This window comes from Convolutriloba macropyga, chromosome 3 (assembly GCF_964194025.1).
Source record: "Convolutriloba macropyga chromosome 3, txConMacr16.3, whole genome shotgun sequence".
NCBI lineage: Eukaryota > Metazoa > Xenacoelomorpha > Acoela > Convolutidae > Convolutriloba > Convolutriloba macropyga.
Window position 1 is genome coordinate 5,556,310 of NC_134470.1, and position 15,325 is coordinate 5,571,634.

General features: G+C 32.9%; 1 protein-coding gene across 1 annotated transcript in view; it reads left to right on the top strand.

Moving 5' to 3' along the window:
* The window catches only part of LOC142335924 (uncharacterized), an 82,265-nt gene that overhangs the window by 9,543 nt on the left and 57,397 nt on the right, over positions 1-15,325 (top strand). Inside the window, exon 2 of the mRNA XM_075384313.1 lies at positions 4,691-4,811. Coding sequence (XP_075240428.1) covers positions 4,691-4,811 — 121 coding nt within the window. The remainder of the gene's footprint in view (positions 1-4,690; positions 4,812-15,325) is intronic.

Consider the following 15,325-nt stretch of genomic DNA (forward strand, 5'->3'; position numbering starts at 1 on the left):
CCATGCAATGTCAAAGGTAAGGAATCCGAGAAGCGTTAATTTGTGGCTGTCATAAGCATCAAAGGTGCCTTTTTTCACCATCCAAGTCAAATTTACCAAGCTCATTCCAAATAATATACGATTTTGTTCTGCTATCTGCTCTTGTTTCTAACTCCATATTAAGTTTTTAATTATTCTTTGAAATATATTCCTGTCTCTCAGACATGTTGAAGATTTGTTTTTCAGCATAAAAATTCCTATCTCCGATCTTTGAAATGCCTGCTCTGAAGAAATGTTTATTCGTCACATACATTTTTTGTTTTTCATACTGAACCGATTTTGTTTGGGGTTTGCTTCTTCTCCTTTTTGAGAAATATCCAAGTTTTTTAACGTTATTGCTTTTTTAATTAGGGCTGGACAAGAGTGTGGCTGATCTCCAAATCTTGTGCAAAAAAGTTACTCTTATTTGTTGTTAATTTTATGAATTGGTACCAAGCTTCCTCCAAAGTAATTGGCTCACTACTTGATGAAGAGCTTGCAAACGCCGTTTCCTTGTAGAGCTTTGAACGTTAAACTCTCAGTTCTTTCAACAGCGGACATTGTTGCTTTGTTTCAATGTCATGTTGTTCTCCAGGTTTTGCTTTGTTCTACTTTTCGCAACAAATGAGATCATACGCGCAGCACAGGATTCAGCCTTCTGCTTTTTATGTGCTGCCTGGTGGTCTGAACTCCAATGTCTTGGTAGGTAACAGAGGTCAAATTTTTTAATCGGTTGATTTTAACTTAAATTGAAGCAACAAATATACAAGAAAAGTTCTTTTTTATAGTAGTTTTGACCGGCTTGTCAATAGAACTTGGTTCTGGGCATGAATTTCTATTTTCGCAGTTTTCCTGGAGAGACAGGTTTATCGTTTTGTTGTCTGAGGATGGTAGGGTGAGATTTGTATAGGCGGGAGGCTTTAACTTCTGACTACTCATTGATAGGTTAATCAAGATAATGATTGTCCAAAGACAAATTAAGAATAAGAACCGAGTTTGAAATTGTGGGTATTCGTTATCGACATGGCAAAAAATTTCGGCGCGGGTGTGTTTTTGTGTTTTCTTAAGTCTCAGGGACTCTGTTTAATAGCACTACGTACATTTTCAAGATCTTTAGCCGACAGTAAAAATTTTCAGTTTTGCTCAATTTTCAAAGATTTGACTAAATTATACTTCAACTGTTTTCGAGGCTCTATTTCCACACAAAACCCCCATCAATAATCAGTAAGATGTTGTCCTGGTCGTTAACAAAACCGCGTTCCATGTGAAATAATTCCCAAACGTCGGCTTCTAGCCACGTAAGGACTGTCTTTCACAAGCTATGCTTGTTCATTTGACAACTTTTGGGTTTACTAACCAAATGTTGATTGAACGTCGTGGCTATTACCACGCCACACGGCTATCATTTCCACTGGGGCTTCAGTTTCATTTATATGTGCTTTTGCCCCCAAGCAAGTATCTTAAATTAGGTGGGACGGAGGTAACGACACTTCTGGAGTTGATTCCATTGTGTACGGTCATTGCATCCTTCAGATATTAGAATCCTTGTTTCTGCAGCCAAAAATTGTTTTCAATTGCCACATTTGACTCGTTTTATTATTTCCATGAATAGTCTGGTCGAATTATGTTTTCTTCTGATTTATATTTGGGTAACCACAATACTCTTAGTGAGTTAAACGTTTTGATTCCGAAGCGCACTCTATCGTTGTCAAAATCTAATCTGCTTAGATCATCCGCGTAGGGTATCTGCTCACCGGGGGCGTACTTCCACCCAACGTCGAAGCACATCCGAGCTATTTCTTATCTGGTGTTTCTAGCTGATACTGTCTTTGGAATCTCCTCCTCTGGTGCAAAGCGATATTTGAGTTATTTTTGGTTTTTTTGTAGGATGGGTTGTCTTCCAGGAAGAAACTACTTTTATCTTTTGACCAAAGAGACAACTACCAGTACTTCTTGCTCTGTTTCTGTTGTTTTGCTCCACTTGGGTTAGTTTCCTCGAGAAATGTGTTACTGGATGTCATTCTTACGAGTTTGGTTTCTCATTAAAAGCAATGGTTGTCTCCGGTATTCGGCTCATGACTACAAGTACGCTCTTTAAACTCCTTTTTGGTATTTGCAGAGACCAGCACATTGTCTTGAGTGCTCATAACACACTTGATTCTTTTGAGCGTTGTTTTGCTGCAACTCTGTAGGAGTGATGAAGAGTTTTGCAAACCTTAATGTAGTTGGCGATGTGTTGATTATGCATATATCCTTTTGCAGCTTTGTCAAATTCCAGTTTATAATAAGCGGCAGTACTTCCAATGCAAACGGTCCATGAAAATTATGGATTATCGTTGTCTGCAAAACTGGTATTGGGGAAGTCGGCGTCCAAGACATTTCCGTTGATATGCAACTTCAAATCAAAAAAAATCTCAGTTCTCCGATCTTTTTCTCTGTAATATAGTGTGTGATGTTTTAGTGACTCCTCTTGGCTCCAGAGGCTCTAGTATGCTACCTTTGACCATATATATTCGAAATATTTCTGACCTTTTTTGAAGAGGTAATAATTTCTAGAGTTAATACATGGCTAAAAAACATTGGCTGTGTTCCTGAAAATATTTTCACACGAGCTTTGTTACCCTTCTAAGCAGCCAGATGTTAGGTTGTGATGCTGTTCACACCGTGCTTGGGTAGAAATTTCATTCAATTAGTCCAAATTTTTCATCAGGCTGAACAACTGCTAATGGCTTTTGTGAGTACCAGCTGACTTTCCATGCAATGTCAAAGGTAAGGAATCCGAGAAGCGTTAATTTGTGGCTGTCATAAGCATCAAAGGTGCCTTTTTTCACCATCCAAGTCATTCCTCATTCCAAATAATAGATGATTTTGTTCTGCTATCTGCTCTTGTTTCTAACTCCATATTATTTTTTAATTATTCTTTGAAATATATTCCTGTCTCTCTTTTCATGTTGAAGCTTTGTTTTTCAGCATAAAAATTCCTATCTCCGATCTTTGAAATGCCTGCTCTGAAGAAATGTTTATTCGTCACATACTTTTTCTGTTTTTCATAATGACCCGATTTTGTTTGGGGTTTGCTTCTTCTCCCTTTTGAGAAATATCCAAGCTTTTTAACGTTATTGCTTTTTTAATTAGGGCTGGACAAGAGTGTGGCTGATCTCCAAATCTTGTGGAAAAAAAGTTTCTCTTGTTTGTTGTTAATTTTTTGAGTTTGTGCCAAGCTTCTTCCTCCAAAGTAATTGGCTCATTACCTGATCAAGAGCTTGCATAAGCCATTACCTTGTAGAGCTTTGAACGTTAATCTCTCAGTCACTTCAACAGCGGACATTGTTGTTTTGTTTCAATGTCATCTAGTTCTCCAGGTTTTGTGTTGTTCCACTTTTCGCAACAAATGACATGATATGCGCAGCACAGGATTCAGCCTTCTGCTTTTTATCTGCTGCTCGGTGGTCTGGACTCCATTGTCATGGTAGGTAACAGAGATCAAATTTTTTAATAGGTTGATTTTAACTTAAATTGAAGCAACAAATATACAAGAAAAGTTCTTTTTTATAGTACTTTTGACCGGCTTGTCAATGGAACTTGGTTCTGGGCATGAATTTCTATTTTCGCAGTTTTTCTTGAAAGACAGGCTCATCGTTTTGCTGTCTAAGTAAGTTAGGGTGAGATTTATATAGGTGGGTGGCTTTAAGATCTGACAACTCATTGATAGGTTAATTAAGATAATGATTGTCCAAAAACAAAATAAGAATAAGAACCGAGTTTGAAATTGTGGGTATTAGTTATCGACATGGAAAAAGGTTTCGTCAGGTAAGTTCCTCTCCTGCTCTCTGAAACTTTACAAAGATTAAATTCGTATATTGTCGATGTTCTTTCAATTCCATAACTTTGACATATTGGTTAGTGTTACATTTTGGTGACATAATAAGTTTCGATCTGTCTTGCAAGTTCATATAAGATATGCTCTGTCTTATAAGACCTTCGTTATAAATTGCACCTTATAAAAGCCTAATGGCTTATAATGGCTTATAAAAGCAATTATATAAATTGCACCTTCGAGATCATACAAGATGTACTATCTACACAAGATCATATCTACACAAATATTGAATCCAAATTGAGTGCGAATACAAGCCCCAAAATTTTTTATTTATGATATATAAAAGAGGAATATATGTTTTTTTTAAATTCGTTGCAATTTTATTGGTAAGAATTTTTCTCATTTATAATCTCAGTTTTCTTGTTTCAATAAACTATTTATTATTTGTTTGATTTTTAAAAAATCTTCTCAGCTGAAACAGAATATAAAAGCTTAGCGACAAAAAAATAAATAGAAAATGAGAGGACTGAAGGATTTCCTTTGTAACGGGGGGTCTATAACAGCGGGGTTACGACATAACCCCCCCCACCCCGCCGTTTCGTTTCAGAGCAAAGCAGCTCCCGGTGGTTTGATTCTAAGGTTAACTTGAGAGCGCAGGAGAGGCGGGCACAAACGAAAGAGATTTTTTTTTACAGAAAGATGCTATTGGCTATAACGAAATTAGCTATAAAATTTCACAGAAGGCTATGTTCCCGTATTTGCTCTTTAATTTGTTTTGTGATATATTTATAAGTTCGGTATTTTTTTCAAAAATAAGTAAATGAATAAATAAGAAGAAGTAAACATGTTTAGCGCTGAGCTGTTTGGGTCCAAAATTTGTCCGGGGCACCGTGAGCAACCCGTGGTGGAGTTTGCAATTCCACATTGGCAACGAACACGAGCCATATGGACGAGATTGCCTCATTAATACAGGGTAGGACTTATTTGATAGGAACGTTCATGATAGGAACGTTCATATATATGAACTGAATCAAAGACCGTTTATTTATACAAATAAGCTTTTTTCAGTAAATTGCACCAAAGTTCAGAAAAAGACCTAAAACCAAAAATCACAAAAGGTCGAACTATATTTTATGGACAGAAGATTCAAACAAAACTTAAAATATAAGGCAAAAACTGTTTTTCATTGAATGTTATTCATTGTTCCGACCCCTCTCTGAGGGGGGAAGAACTATATACTCAAAGGGGTGTTTTTTTGTTCAGAGAGTTTTGGCCGATCGATATAATAATCGTAGAGAGTTGTTAGTGGTATCATAAAAAAGCCCGTCCAGCGTAGAATATGGAATTAAATAGAATATTTAATTTTCGTCTTTTATAGGGAGTTATCGAGGTTTAAAGTTTTTGTGAATAATAGACGTATTTCAGCTGTTTTTATTCGTATTTTTGGCCAAATTTTCGTAAATTTTGACCAGATTTTTGTCAATTTTGCAAAAATATGTTAAGATTTTTAACTTTAGTGGTATCGATTTTATCTCTAAAGATAGAGGAGGGTTGCTGAATTGTTCGAACTGACTTTTTTGGCTAGAATTTATGCTAAACTTTTCGAAATGCAGCTTTTCTTTGAAACATTGGCTTTTTTAGCCCGCTTGCTTTAAATTTGCTGGAAGTGGATACCTTAAAACTGCGGTCATATTCTTCTCAAGCTCAAACAAAATCTATTTGTACTCACGCTGGCGTTAAGAGTCTTTTGGAATTATAATAAATTTGCTAGTTTTTTGCAAAATCAAACTCGTTATTTATACAAAATGCATTTTTTTTTGACAAACTGATAAATTTTGTATAAAATTTTGCAACCAATGCAGTAATTCACTAATTGAGTGTTTCGATATACGGGCAACAATATCTTGGCTGCTCTTGATCTCACCATGGATCCGTACGATAAAAATTTTTTAGTACTTAATGGGGGCGAAGACCTTTTTCAAAATTTTTCCGCTAAGTAAATGTTTCTTATGTAAATTACTGACAAGAAATTTTAATCAGGGCTCAATAAATGACAGACACTAATTATAATAAACGAGACGCAAAGAGATTATATTATGGTTAAAATTATTATATTATGTAATGGTTAAGCTCGTTGTTTTATGGTTCTGACCAAATCTTTTCGTAAAAATTTTGTGGATTTCTTGCGTTTTGCTTTCATTTGTTTTAACTTTGTAGCCCAATGACTTAGTGCCCCACTCAAGGATCCTGTATCCTGTTAGCTTTTAGAAGGTTTAAATGAAACTAGACATTTTTCAGTTGTTATCTAGTGTCTGTTATGACTTTGATTACATTTGTTTTGAGAAAATTTTTGTGAATTTTTGAAAATTGCCACTATTTTAATTTATTTCTCTGACCTTCGGGCGCGGTGTCAGCAAGAACAGGCGCAAAACGATTTCCTGTGAGTTGTAAATTAATGTCAGTATCGGTTTTACATTCAACTATTGGTTTCTTTTTCTGGTACTACGCGTTTTCAATTTTTTTTTACTTTTGATCATAATTGCATATTTTATTTTGGTTCCCTGTCGAATTATCACTTCATTGTAACTGATTGCTTCGACCATTAGATTTACAAAAAGTTTTCCAGATTTCTATACTGCTCAATTTTTCGGTTTCTTTTCGTTGTCATATCTAAGTAGTCCTTTTACAAAGACACCTCGTTGATGTTAATATAAGGGAACATGACGATTTACAGTATTGCAGTTGACAGGTTATGTGTGACTTAGTCTCATTATTGACAGAAACAACTGTCTTCCTGAGGTGTTTAAACTTAATCCAGTCCTTTTTGATGAAATCCTAAGTGAAGAAAAGCAATTGAAGAAAAGCAAAGTAGGGAAAGTGCATAACGTTGGAAAAAGGTGTATCTGGTTATGTTAGTTGTTTTTCTTTAATAGTTTATACTTTTTGGCCTGAGACACAGTTATCTCGCAAAACTTTGTGGATTTTTTGATTTTTTTCCTATAATTGTCTCGCTTTTCGTTGTTGTACGCCATATATCCTATAACGATAATTCTCAATTGCTTCCCCAGGACATATAACACAACCTAGTTAAAATTTCAGTTTATAGATGTTTGCTTTAGTGACTTTCAAATTGAATTTTTAAAAAAATTCATCTGTCTCTTGTTGCTTTTTTTGTCACCATGTAACTCAATCTCACTCTTTAGAAATCTCAATTACTGTTGTTGATCCAAACTTTTTTGTCACGCTTGCTTATACATTTTAAGTGATTGCTTCGACCATTTATTTCTCCAAAAAGTTTTCGAGATATCTATACTATTCAGTTTTTCTTTTTTTTTGTTGTCATTTCTAAGTAGTCTTTGTACAAAGACGACTCGTTGATGTTAATATGAGGGGAACATGAAGATATACAGTTCTTGCAGTTAACATGTTATGTGTGACTTAGTTTCATTATTAACAGGCACAACTGGCTTCCTGAGGTGTTTAAACTTAATGCCGTCCTTTTTGAGGGAATCCTAAATCTGTTATGATTTTTGAAAATATTTGCTTCTAAAAACAAGTTTGGGTTTTTGAGCTTCGTCTTTTTTTAAATAATTTTTCGGTCGATTTTTAGCTCAGTCTCTGTAACCACAGGTGACCACCTGTTTCAAGTGAGCTATAATTTAATCTTTATAACGATTTTAGCTCCAAAGATTTGTTTCTCGGCTTTGTTACTACTGTTACGAGATTTCATAAAAATTTTGATTTTTATATATTTGTACATCTCCAAGGGTTTTTTGTTTTCTTTTTAATTTATAACAATGATTGTAGATCCCATTGGCTGTGAAATTTTGCGCCATGGAACATTGGAAAACGACATGTCTCGTGATGTCGACATGTCATGAACGATAAAAATAAACATTTGGTGATTTCAGTTGATATCTAATGACATTAATGACTGTGAAATTACTTGTTTTCAAAAAAATGTTTCTGAACTTTCCACCTATTTGCTCGTTTTTGTCGACCTGTTAGCCAGTCGCATTAAGGAAAGGTCTTATGTTTTTTTCTAAGGAAGTAAAATTTAAATTGTTTTGTTTAGGTTTTTATCTGATGCGAATTTGATAGTGTTACGATTTTTTTATTATAGACATTGAGTTTTGATCATAGATAATGCTAGTTGTTTGATTTTTATTATTGTCCTTTCTAGTAGTCCCTTTATCAATAACTTTCATCGGCCCTCTAGCGTTTTCATTGGTTGTTTATCGAACTATGTGTATGCTTTTAAAATTTTTCTATCTCTTCATTTTTTGGTAGCCAATTAAGTCAGGAATGTGGATGAGCGGAGTCGGACTTGCGTACGCACATTACCGAGCCTGCTTGTTCGATATATAGCATCCTTATTGAAACAATCAAAAAAATTAGAAGATACATTTTGTTCGAATTATTCACTGCTGAAATCAATCTAAAGCTCTTTTCTTCGTCACAACAAGAATCTTCAAAATCCCATGCTTACATTTTGTAACAAACAAAAAAACATAGCTTTTTTGCATGAAAAAAACTCAAAATCATAACAAGTATCAGGAAGCGAAAAAACTATAAAAATTTTATTGCTTCGGTTACACAAAATCGAGAGCTTATAAACTTGTACATTTTTGTTTAAATGAAACCTAGTGTTTTAACTTCAGTCCCAAATTTTTTTCCTAATTTAAACAAACATACCATCAAACATATGTCATTGTTTGCATATCCATGTGATTTTATTTGCTATCTTATTTACAATCTTGACATCGCGAATAGCATTAGCAGAAAACTAGCCTGCGTCCAAAAAGTTTGCCAAAGGTTTCATTACAGCAATTTTTAGCTGTCGTGCACCTAAAAATTACAGTGATCTCAGCACCATTTACAAGTTCACTGAATTCAAATTCAAGTTGAAAAAAGTTTGATTTCTATTAGCTTGAAGAATGAACTATGTTTTGAAATTGATCCATCTAATCGGAATACTGGCAATAGTTTTAACAGTGCCATAGTCAGACAAAACTTTTATCTCGTAGTAAGGCGACATTTTAACGTTTATATCGATCAACGACAGCTAGGCAACTGGCGTGCTCTCAGCGTCCCTAGGGAAAAGCTATTTGAAAAATCGCAAAAATTTGCAAAATTTGTAAAATAATGTTCAAATGTTAGCAAATTCTTCAGTTTTAAAATGCACAATTGTATAATGTGGATACAGCTAATTCTTAAAAATTTTTGATTAAAGATCGCTTTGTAATTTGTTGGGATAATGAAAAAAAAAATTTAGAAGAAACTTGTTTTGTTGTATGCAGTAAACAAAAAAATCAAAGGCAATTAAAGGAAAAGTTTGTACACAATTTTATATATTGGTTGTTATGTGTCCAAAATCAAATTATAAAAAGAAATGTATCAAGGCCAAAAAGTTTTTTGTTCAACAATGAGCAACAATTAGAAAGCCAATTTGTTTTTTTTTAAAATGGATAATTAAGTTGCTATCTACCTTTAAGATTCTGCTTTGAGTTAATCTTGTTATAAAAAAACAGTTTTTACAATATTTTTTTGTAGAATCAAGAGAATAATGCAAACGCATTTCATAAGCACATAACAAATAAAAAGTAAATTTTGTTTTTTTTTATTGAGTCAACTGTATTGAATAGCTGTGGTTTCAAAATGACGAATAGTAACCGATGAAAATAGAGATTGTCAGGAACCAATATGCTCAATTTCTGCAAAACTTCTTAAATTTGACAATGTAATGCCCAAATTGTCAGAGATGAGATTGGTTGGCAGAAAACAGCAAATATTTGCAACACTGAGGCTCATTTGTTAAAATTTGCTTATAATTGCAAACTTGCAATTAGATTTATCAGAGTTTTAAAATAAACTCTTTGAAGAGCCGTAAAGGTCCATTTCAACTTTAAGTCAGTTTGCATCAGAAAGATTGCAACACAATTTTTCAGCTATAGGAGGGAGATCAATTTCGTGCGAAAAATGATGTTTGACGAAAAAGATTTTTTTGATGAAAATGCTAGGAACAAAACCAAGCAAGCCGTACTATTTTGTTCACTAGTGATGCGAAAAATCAAAATTACTACCATCCCTGTCCAAACTACTAATTGAAATGCTCATCACAGTACGTTCTTATCCAAAAATTGATGTTAATGGCGAACCCACAAGATACACAGTTACAAGTTGCTCCCTAACAGATCCCTGTCTCGTTTCAAACAATCAAATTTTAAAAGTCACTCTTAGAACAACTCCTTTGAATTTTTTTCCAGCATATGTGATGAAAAATATAAAATTGAAGCAAAAAAACTCTCTAACGAAATCTAACAAAAATTTTGCAATAAATGGCCACGTGCGAATCGTAATGATGAAAGTGTAATATTTGAAAGATTTTTAAAAATTTATGACAACTATTCTGATAAGCTTAAGCCAATACACATTGTGCCAGCAATAAATATATAATTACAAAAATAAAATATATAATATGGAGATACTCAGGTTCAGTACTGAAATACTCTGGGTGGTAAGCCCGAGTGACAAGCTAACTGAGTGACTGATAGCTGAAAATTATCTCACAGTTGACTATTCAAAACAGAATTCGCAAAATAGACGTACAAACGGTTGAGAATTATGCGTAACTTGCTGAACAGAAAATAGTAGAAGCACGCCAATTTTTTCCTCTGCGTTCTTACAGTAGAATAAAATACATAGATTCTGCTTTTTAAAAACCTAAGTTTAAAGAAGTTATTAGTAGTCAAAGAGAGCTAACACAAGAAAACTAATTTGAAGAAAAATACCGAAAGAAACTTGAGTTTGCTAACCAGATCTTTTGCAAAACTTCGAAGCTCGAACGGTTCACATGTTGCTCGCAAGCACCGGATAAAATATAAACTCCTTACAAATTCCAATTGCAACCACCGTAAACCAAAAAAATCTCTTTTTTTCGCTACTTCGAAATCGCCGAATCAACAAACTGACTCAAATAAAATTTGCTCCTAACAAATGAAGCATAACAAAGCTCTTCCCAACTACAACAAAACTTGTTTAGGCCGTTCATTTTTTTCAAAACAAAGACAGATTTGACTATCAAAAACTTTTGAGCATTTTCTGGGGCCCTAAATACTTCAAAGTTTTTGAGCTCATTCTCTTGAACAAATCAAGGAGGCTCGGTAAGGTGCGTACGCACATAAATGTCCGAACCCGCTCATCCACCTTTTTGGCATAATTGTCTACCAAATGAGGAAGAGATAGAAAACCAACAAAAAATCATTTTTTTTAAAAAAAAATGACGTATGAACCAAAATATCGCCTCCAGCGCAAAAAATTCAGTGGAGTAAAAAATGCTGCACTAGGTCGATGAGATCAGCCATTATTAAGAAAGCGAGGCAGACAAACAACAAAATCAAACAACAACAACAATTATCAATTATTAATTACATCCAAAACTTCATGTCCATTTATTTGTTAAAATTGAAACCAACGTCAAAATAGCGTCAGATACAACTCAAAATGATTACCGAGAACTTTTACTTTACCAGAAATATATGGTACCATTCCATTAGAAGGTTCGGTTACATTTAGACAAAATAGAACAAAAACAGCGAAGCTAAAAATTTCGCTTAAATTCGTAAAAACAATTAATTTCAAAGTAATGAAAACCATTAGATATCAACTGAAAACTTCCAATTGTTTTCTCATCAGGGATGACTACATAGAAGAGCATTAAGACCTGTGTTGATAAAGGTTTTAAGAATTTTATGCGGTTACTAAACGAACAACAAATAGAGACAACAAACATTAGTTCAATTGAAACTTGCGAGAAAACGCTGTCGAAGCTGCTAAGCCTCATTTCGCTGCTCAAAACATGTCTGGTTGGGTCTTTTTCGGATGCCTATAATGTGGTATCTGACCTGGCATTAATGAGACTAAGCAAAAAAATGACAAAAAAGAAAAATTAAAATTAAGAAATATTTTTGTATTTTTCGAAAACAATTGTTTTCAAAGTAATAAATGCCATTAGCTACACTATGAAATAACTAAATATTTGTGAATTTGTCTAAAGGAAGCCTTTGAGACGTGTAATTAATCAAAGTATGTCTTAAGTATACAAAAAGAGGGTCAAACGTAGACATAAATCAAAAATTAATTTACTTTTTTTCGTCGAAAAACCCGTGCCCAAGCCAGTAAATCATAATATTTTTCTTTAGAAACTTTAATTTTCATACAATTGCACCCTCTTTCGATACCAATATAGTCAATTTCGACGGTAATTAGCGGATCTATGTAACATACACAGTAAATTAGGACAAAGATAAAAAGTGTTTTTTAAACAATTGCTTGAAAAGACATGAAAGCCACCAGCTATCTACTCAAATCAGAGTATAGGCTCATATACCGCCAAAATACAGGCTCATATACCGCAAAAATTGTGTTCTATGAACTATCATTATTGTGATAAAGTGAAACAAAAAAAAGCGTGAAAAATCGGCAAATGCCTGAAAACCAAAAAAAAATTATATCTGGTAGTATGAAAGTCAGAAAACCATAACCTAACGCTTAAAACCAAGAGAAAGATTGCATTTTAATTGCGTTGAAAAGATTATAAATTCTTTTTTGCTGACATTATTTTAAAACTTCAAGTGACAAAGTTCAAAAGACATTGTTCATTTAAAAATCAAATATTTCTAAAAGTCGAAACTACAACAAGCTTTTGAGTTAAAAAATAGATGCAATAATTAGGAACTGCTTAGGAAACCAATTTACACGTACACCGTGAGCTTTGATTTGAATTGTTCTGCTCTTTAATTAACATAAAGAAGACCAAGTTTTTTAAAAAATACCGACTGATTACAATTAAAATCCGATTTATTTTTGGATTTTAAGAGTTCAAGACTGGACCTAAATTAGCTTTATTAAATGCTGTATGTCCATTAAGAGCACCTAATTGTTTTGAATGTCATATATATAAATAATTTGTTAGTAAAATAACTAATATTAAATGCTGCGTTTTTGATTATGATCAAGAAAATTTAGCAAAGGAAGGCAAAATTTTAATTCCAGACCACTCTCAATGGAAGAGCAAGTAAAACTAGCCCCTTTTGTATTTCAAAAACGTTGTGGTAGTGGTTTTTGGAAGTGTGCTTCCAGTTAATTTGGTCAAAGTGAACCAAAGGAGCCTATTTCGTGAGATTTCTGATTAAAGAGTCTGAATTTTGAAATATTTAGCCAGAGAAATTAAAACGAAATAGTAAAGAAAACTCTTTTGTCTTGGAAAGTCAAATTAAAAACACTATTGTTAACAATTATAACATAATTTAGCACAATTTACCAATTTTTATGCAAAACTTCTGAAAATTGTGAATAGAAACAATGCGAGTTAGATTAAAAATTTTTTTTTAATTTAGATATGGATAATTCGCTCAAGAAAACGAAAATGAAAAAAATCTTTTTTGATTCTATATTTTACGCTGGAAAGGCTTTTTATTGATAACACTCACAACTCTCTACGATGAATATATCGATCGGTCAAAATTGATTGAAAAAAGACCCATTTGATTATATTGTTCCTACCCACTGAAGAGGGGTCGGAACAAAAAAAAACATTTGGACAAGCATCAGATAATTCACAAATCTCCGTTATATTTTTGGGAAGGAAAATTACCTGCACAGGTCATTCAGAATTTCGTCGAGACAATTTAAGAAAAATTGGATCCAAATATCAATGTAATTTCATTTTTTTTTATTTTGCAAAAGAATTTGACTCTTATTCGCAGATTATTTCAATTTTTTTGCAGGGAAGCTCCTAAATGCTTCTTTTTCGATATTTTCTTTTATATGAATATTTCTTCAAAAGTATTGGTTCAACAAAATAGCCAATGCAACATTTTGTTTTCTGACAGTCGGAAAAATTTAATTAAACAACTCTGATTTTTTTGGAAGAAATTTAAAAAAAATTGTTGATCAAAAGAAAATAAATTTGAACTCCCGCAAAATATAGTTTATAGTCTAATCAGTTAACAATTTTGAAATTAGTTCTGTTACATATAAAAAGATCTAACAAGATTGCCGAAATACTTAACATATCTTGGTATACAAATCGTTAGAAATTTATTTTTGATGTTCAGTTGAATGATAATCGAAACTGCAAGAGAATTATTTTCTTGATGTGTTCCTAATTAGAAAAAACAATTCCATTGACGAAAAAAATTCTCTGTAAGAGTTCAACTGCTATGTCCTTTGCAGACTTTTTCGATCCAAATTTTATTGGAAAATGATTTGAAACAATTAATTTAAAAAGTTATAGGGGGAGTAAAACTATTTTTTTCAAAAAACTCTGACGATTTTTAATAAATGACGGTTACCAGCAATTTTATTTTAAACAACAAGTTTACTGATAAGAACTCTCTATGAAAAGTTTCGGTAAGAAAAAATATTAAAGTTTTTACGATTTTTAATCGTTCAACAAAGTTATCATACTAAGTTGTTAAAAATTTAGGTTAAATTTAGGCAAAAGAAGTTTCTTGCATTAAAAATATGGAATAGGCTGCCACACGTTTAATTGTTTAAATTGAAGTGCATGACCTATAAAAAGAATAGGTTCCTGTTTTAATTTACTTTGTTACAAGTATGTTTAACCTGACGCGTCAGTTTGTTTGTTATGTTATCGAAGACTCTTTACTATTTACCGCCTTTGTCATAACCCAATCTGTTGTTTTATTATACCTAGTTAATTATCAAAATTCTAGTCAAATTCAATCGAACTTTGTAAATACAATTTGGAGAAAACTGCAATATTATGTACCTTTTCATTGTTATTCTTTCTATATACTCGTTTAACCTTTTTATATACTCGCTAATTACTCGCGTTCAAAGGTATGAATTCTTCTGTATAGTTTGTTAAAAAACGTACGAAATCGTCTTTATAATCTTTTCTCAGATTTGGTATGATCGGTTCGAAACATTAGAAACTTGAATTTTTTTTTCTAAATTACTCGCTTTCAGGGGTAAAAATTGTTCGGTGTAGTTTGATTAAAAACGTAAAAAATCGTTCTGATAATCTGTTCTCAGATTTGGTATGTTCGCGTCGATTATAAACTTGAATTTTCTTTTCTTCGATGTTCTCAAGTGTTATGATAGCTAGCCGCCAGACTTTACAAAGCACTTCATAAAGAAAATTTCATTGAAACAAATGAAAATTGATTGACCTTCTTCTACCCCTCATTGATAAAACTAGGTGGAGAAGTACTTCACTTTATTGAGTCACGCTCAACGAGAGAATGATCCAGCGAAATCAATTATATAAGTCATTTTCTCGTCATTTCCTGTAGTTCAAGTCTAGGAGACTGAGCATACCTACAACTTATAACGGTTGAAGTCGAACACACCGAATCAAAGAAACCGACCATCTTGTCGACTTTTTATGTTTTAAAACCAAACATACCGTCAATACAAAATGAAAAATCTTGAAAAAATTGAAGGCCTTCGTTGTTTTTG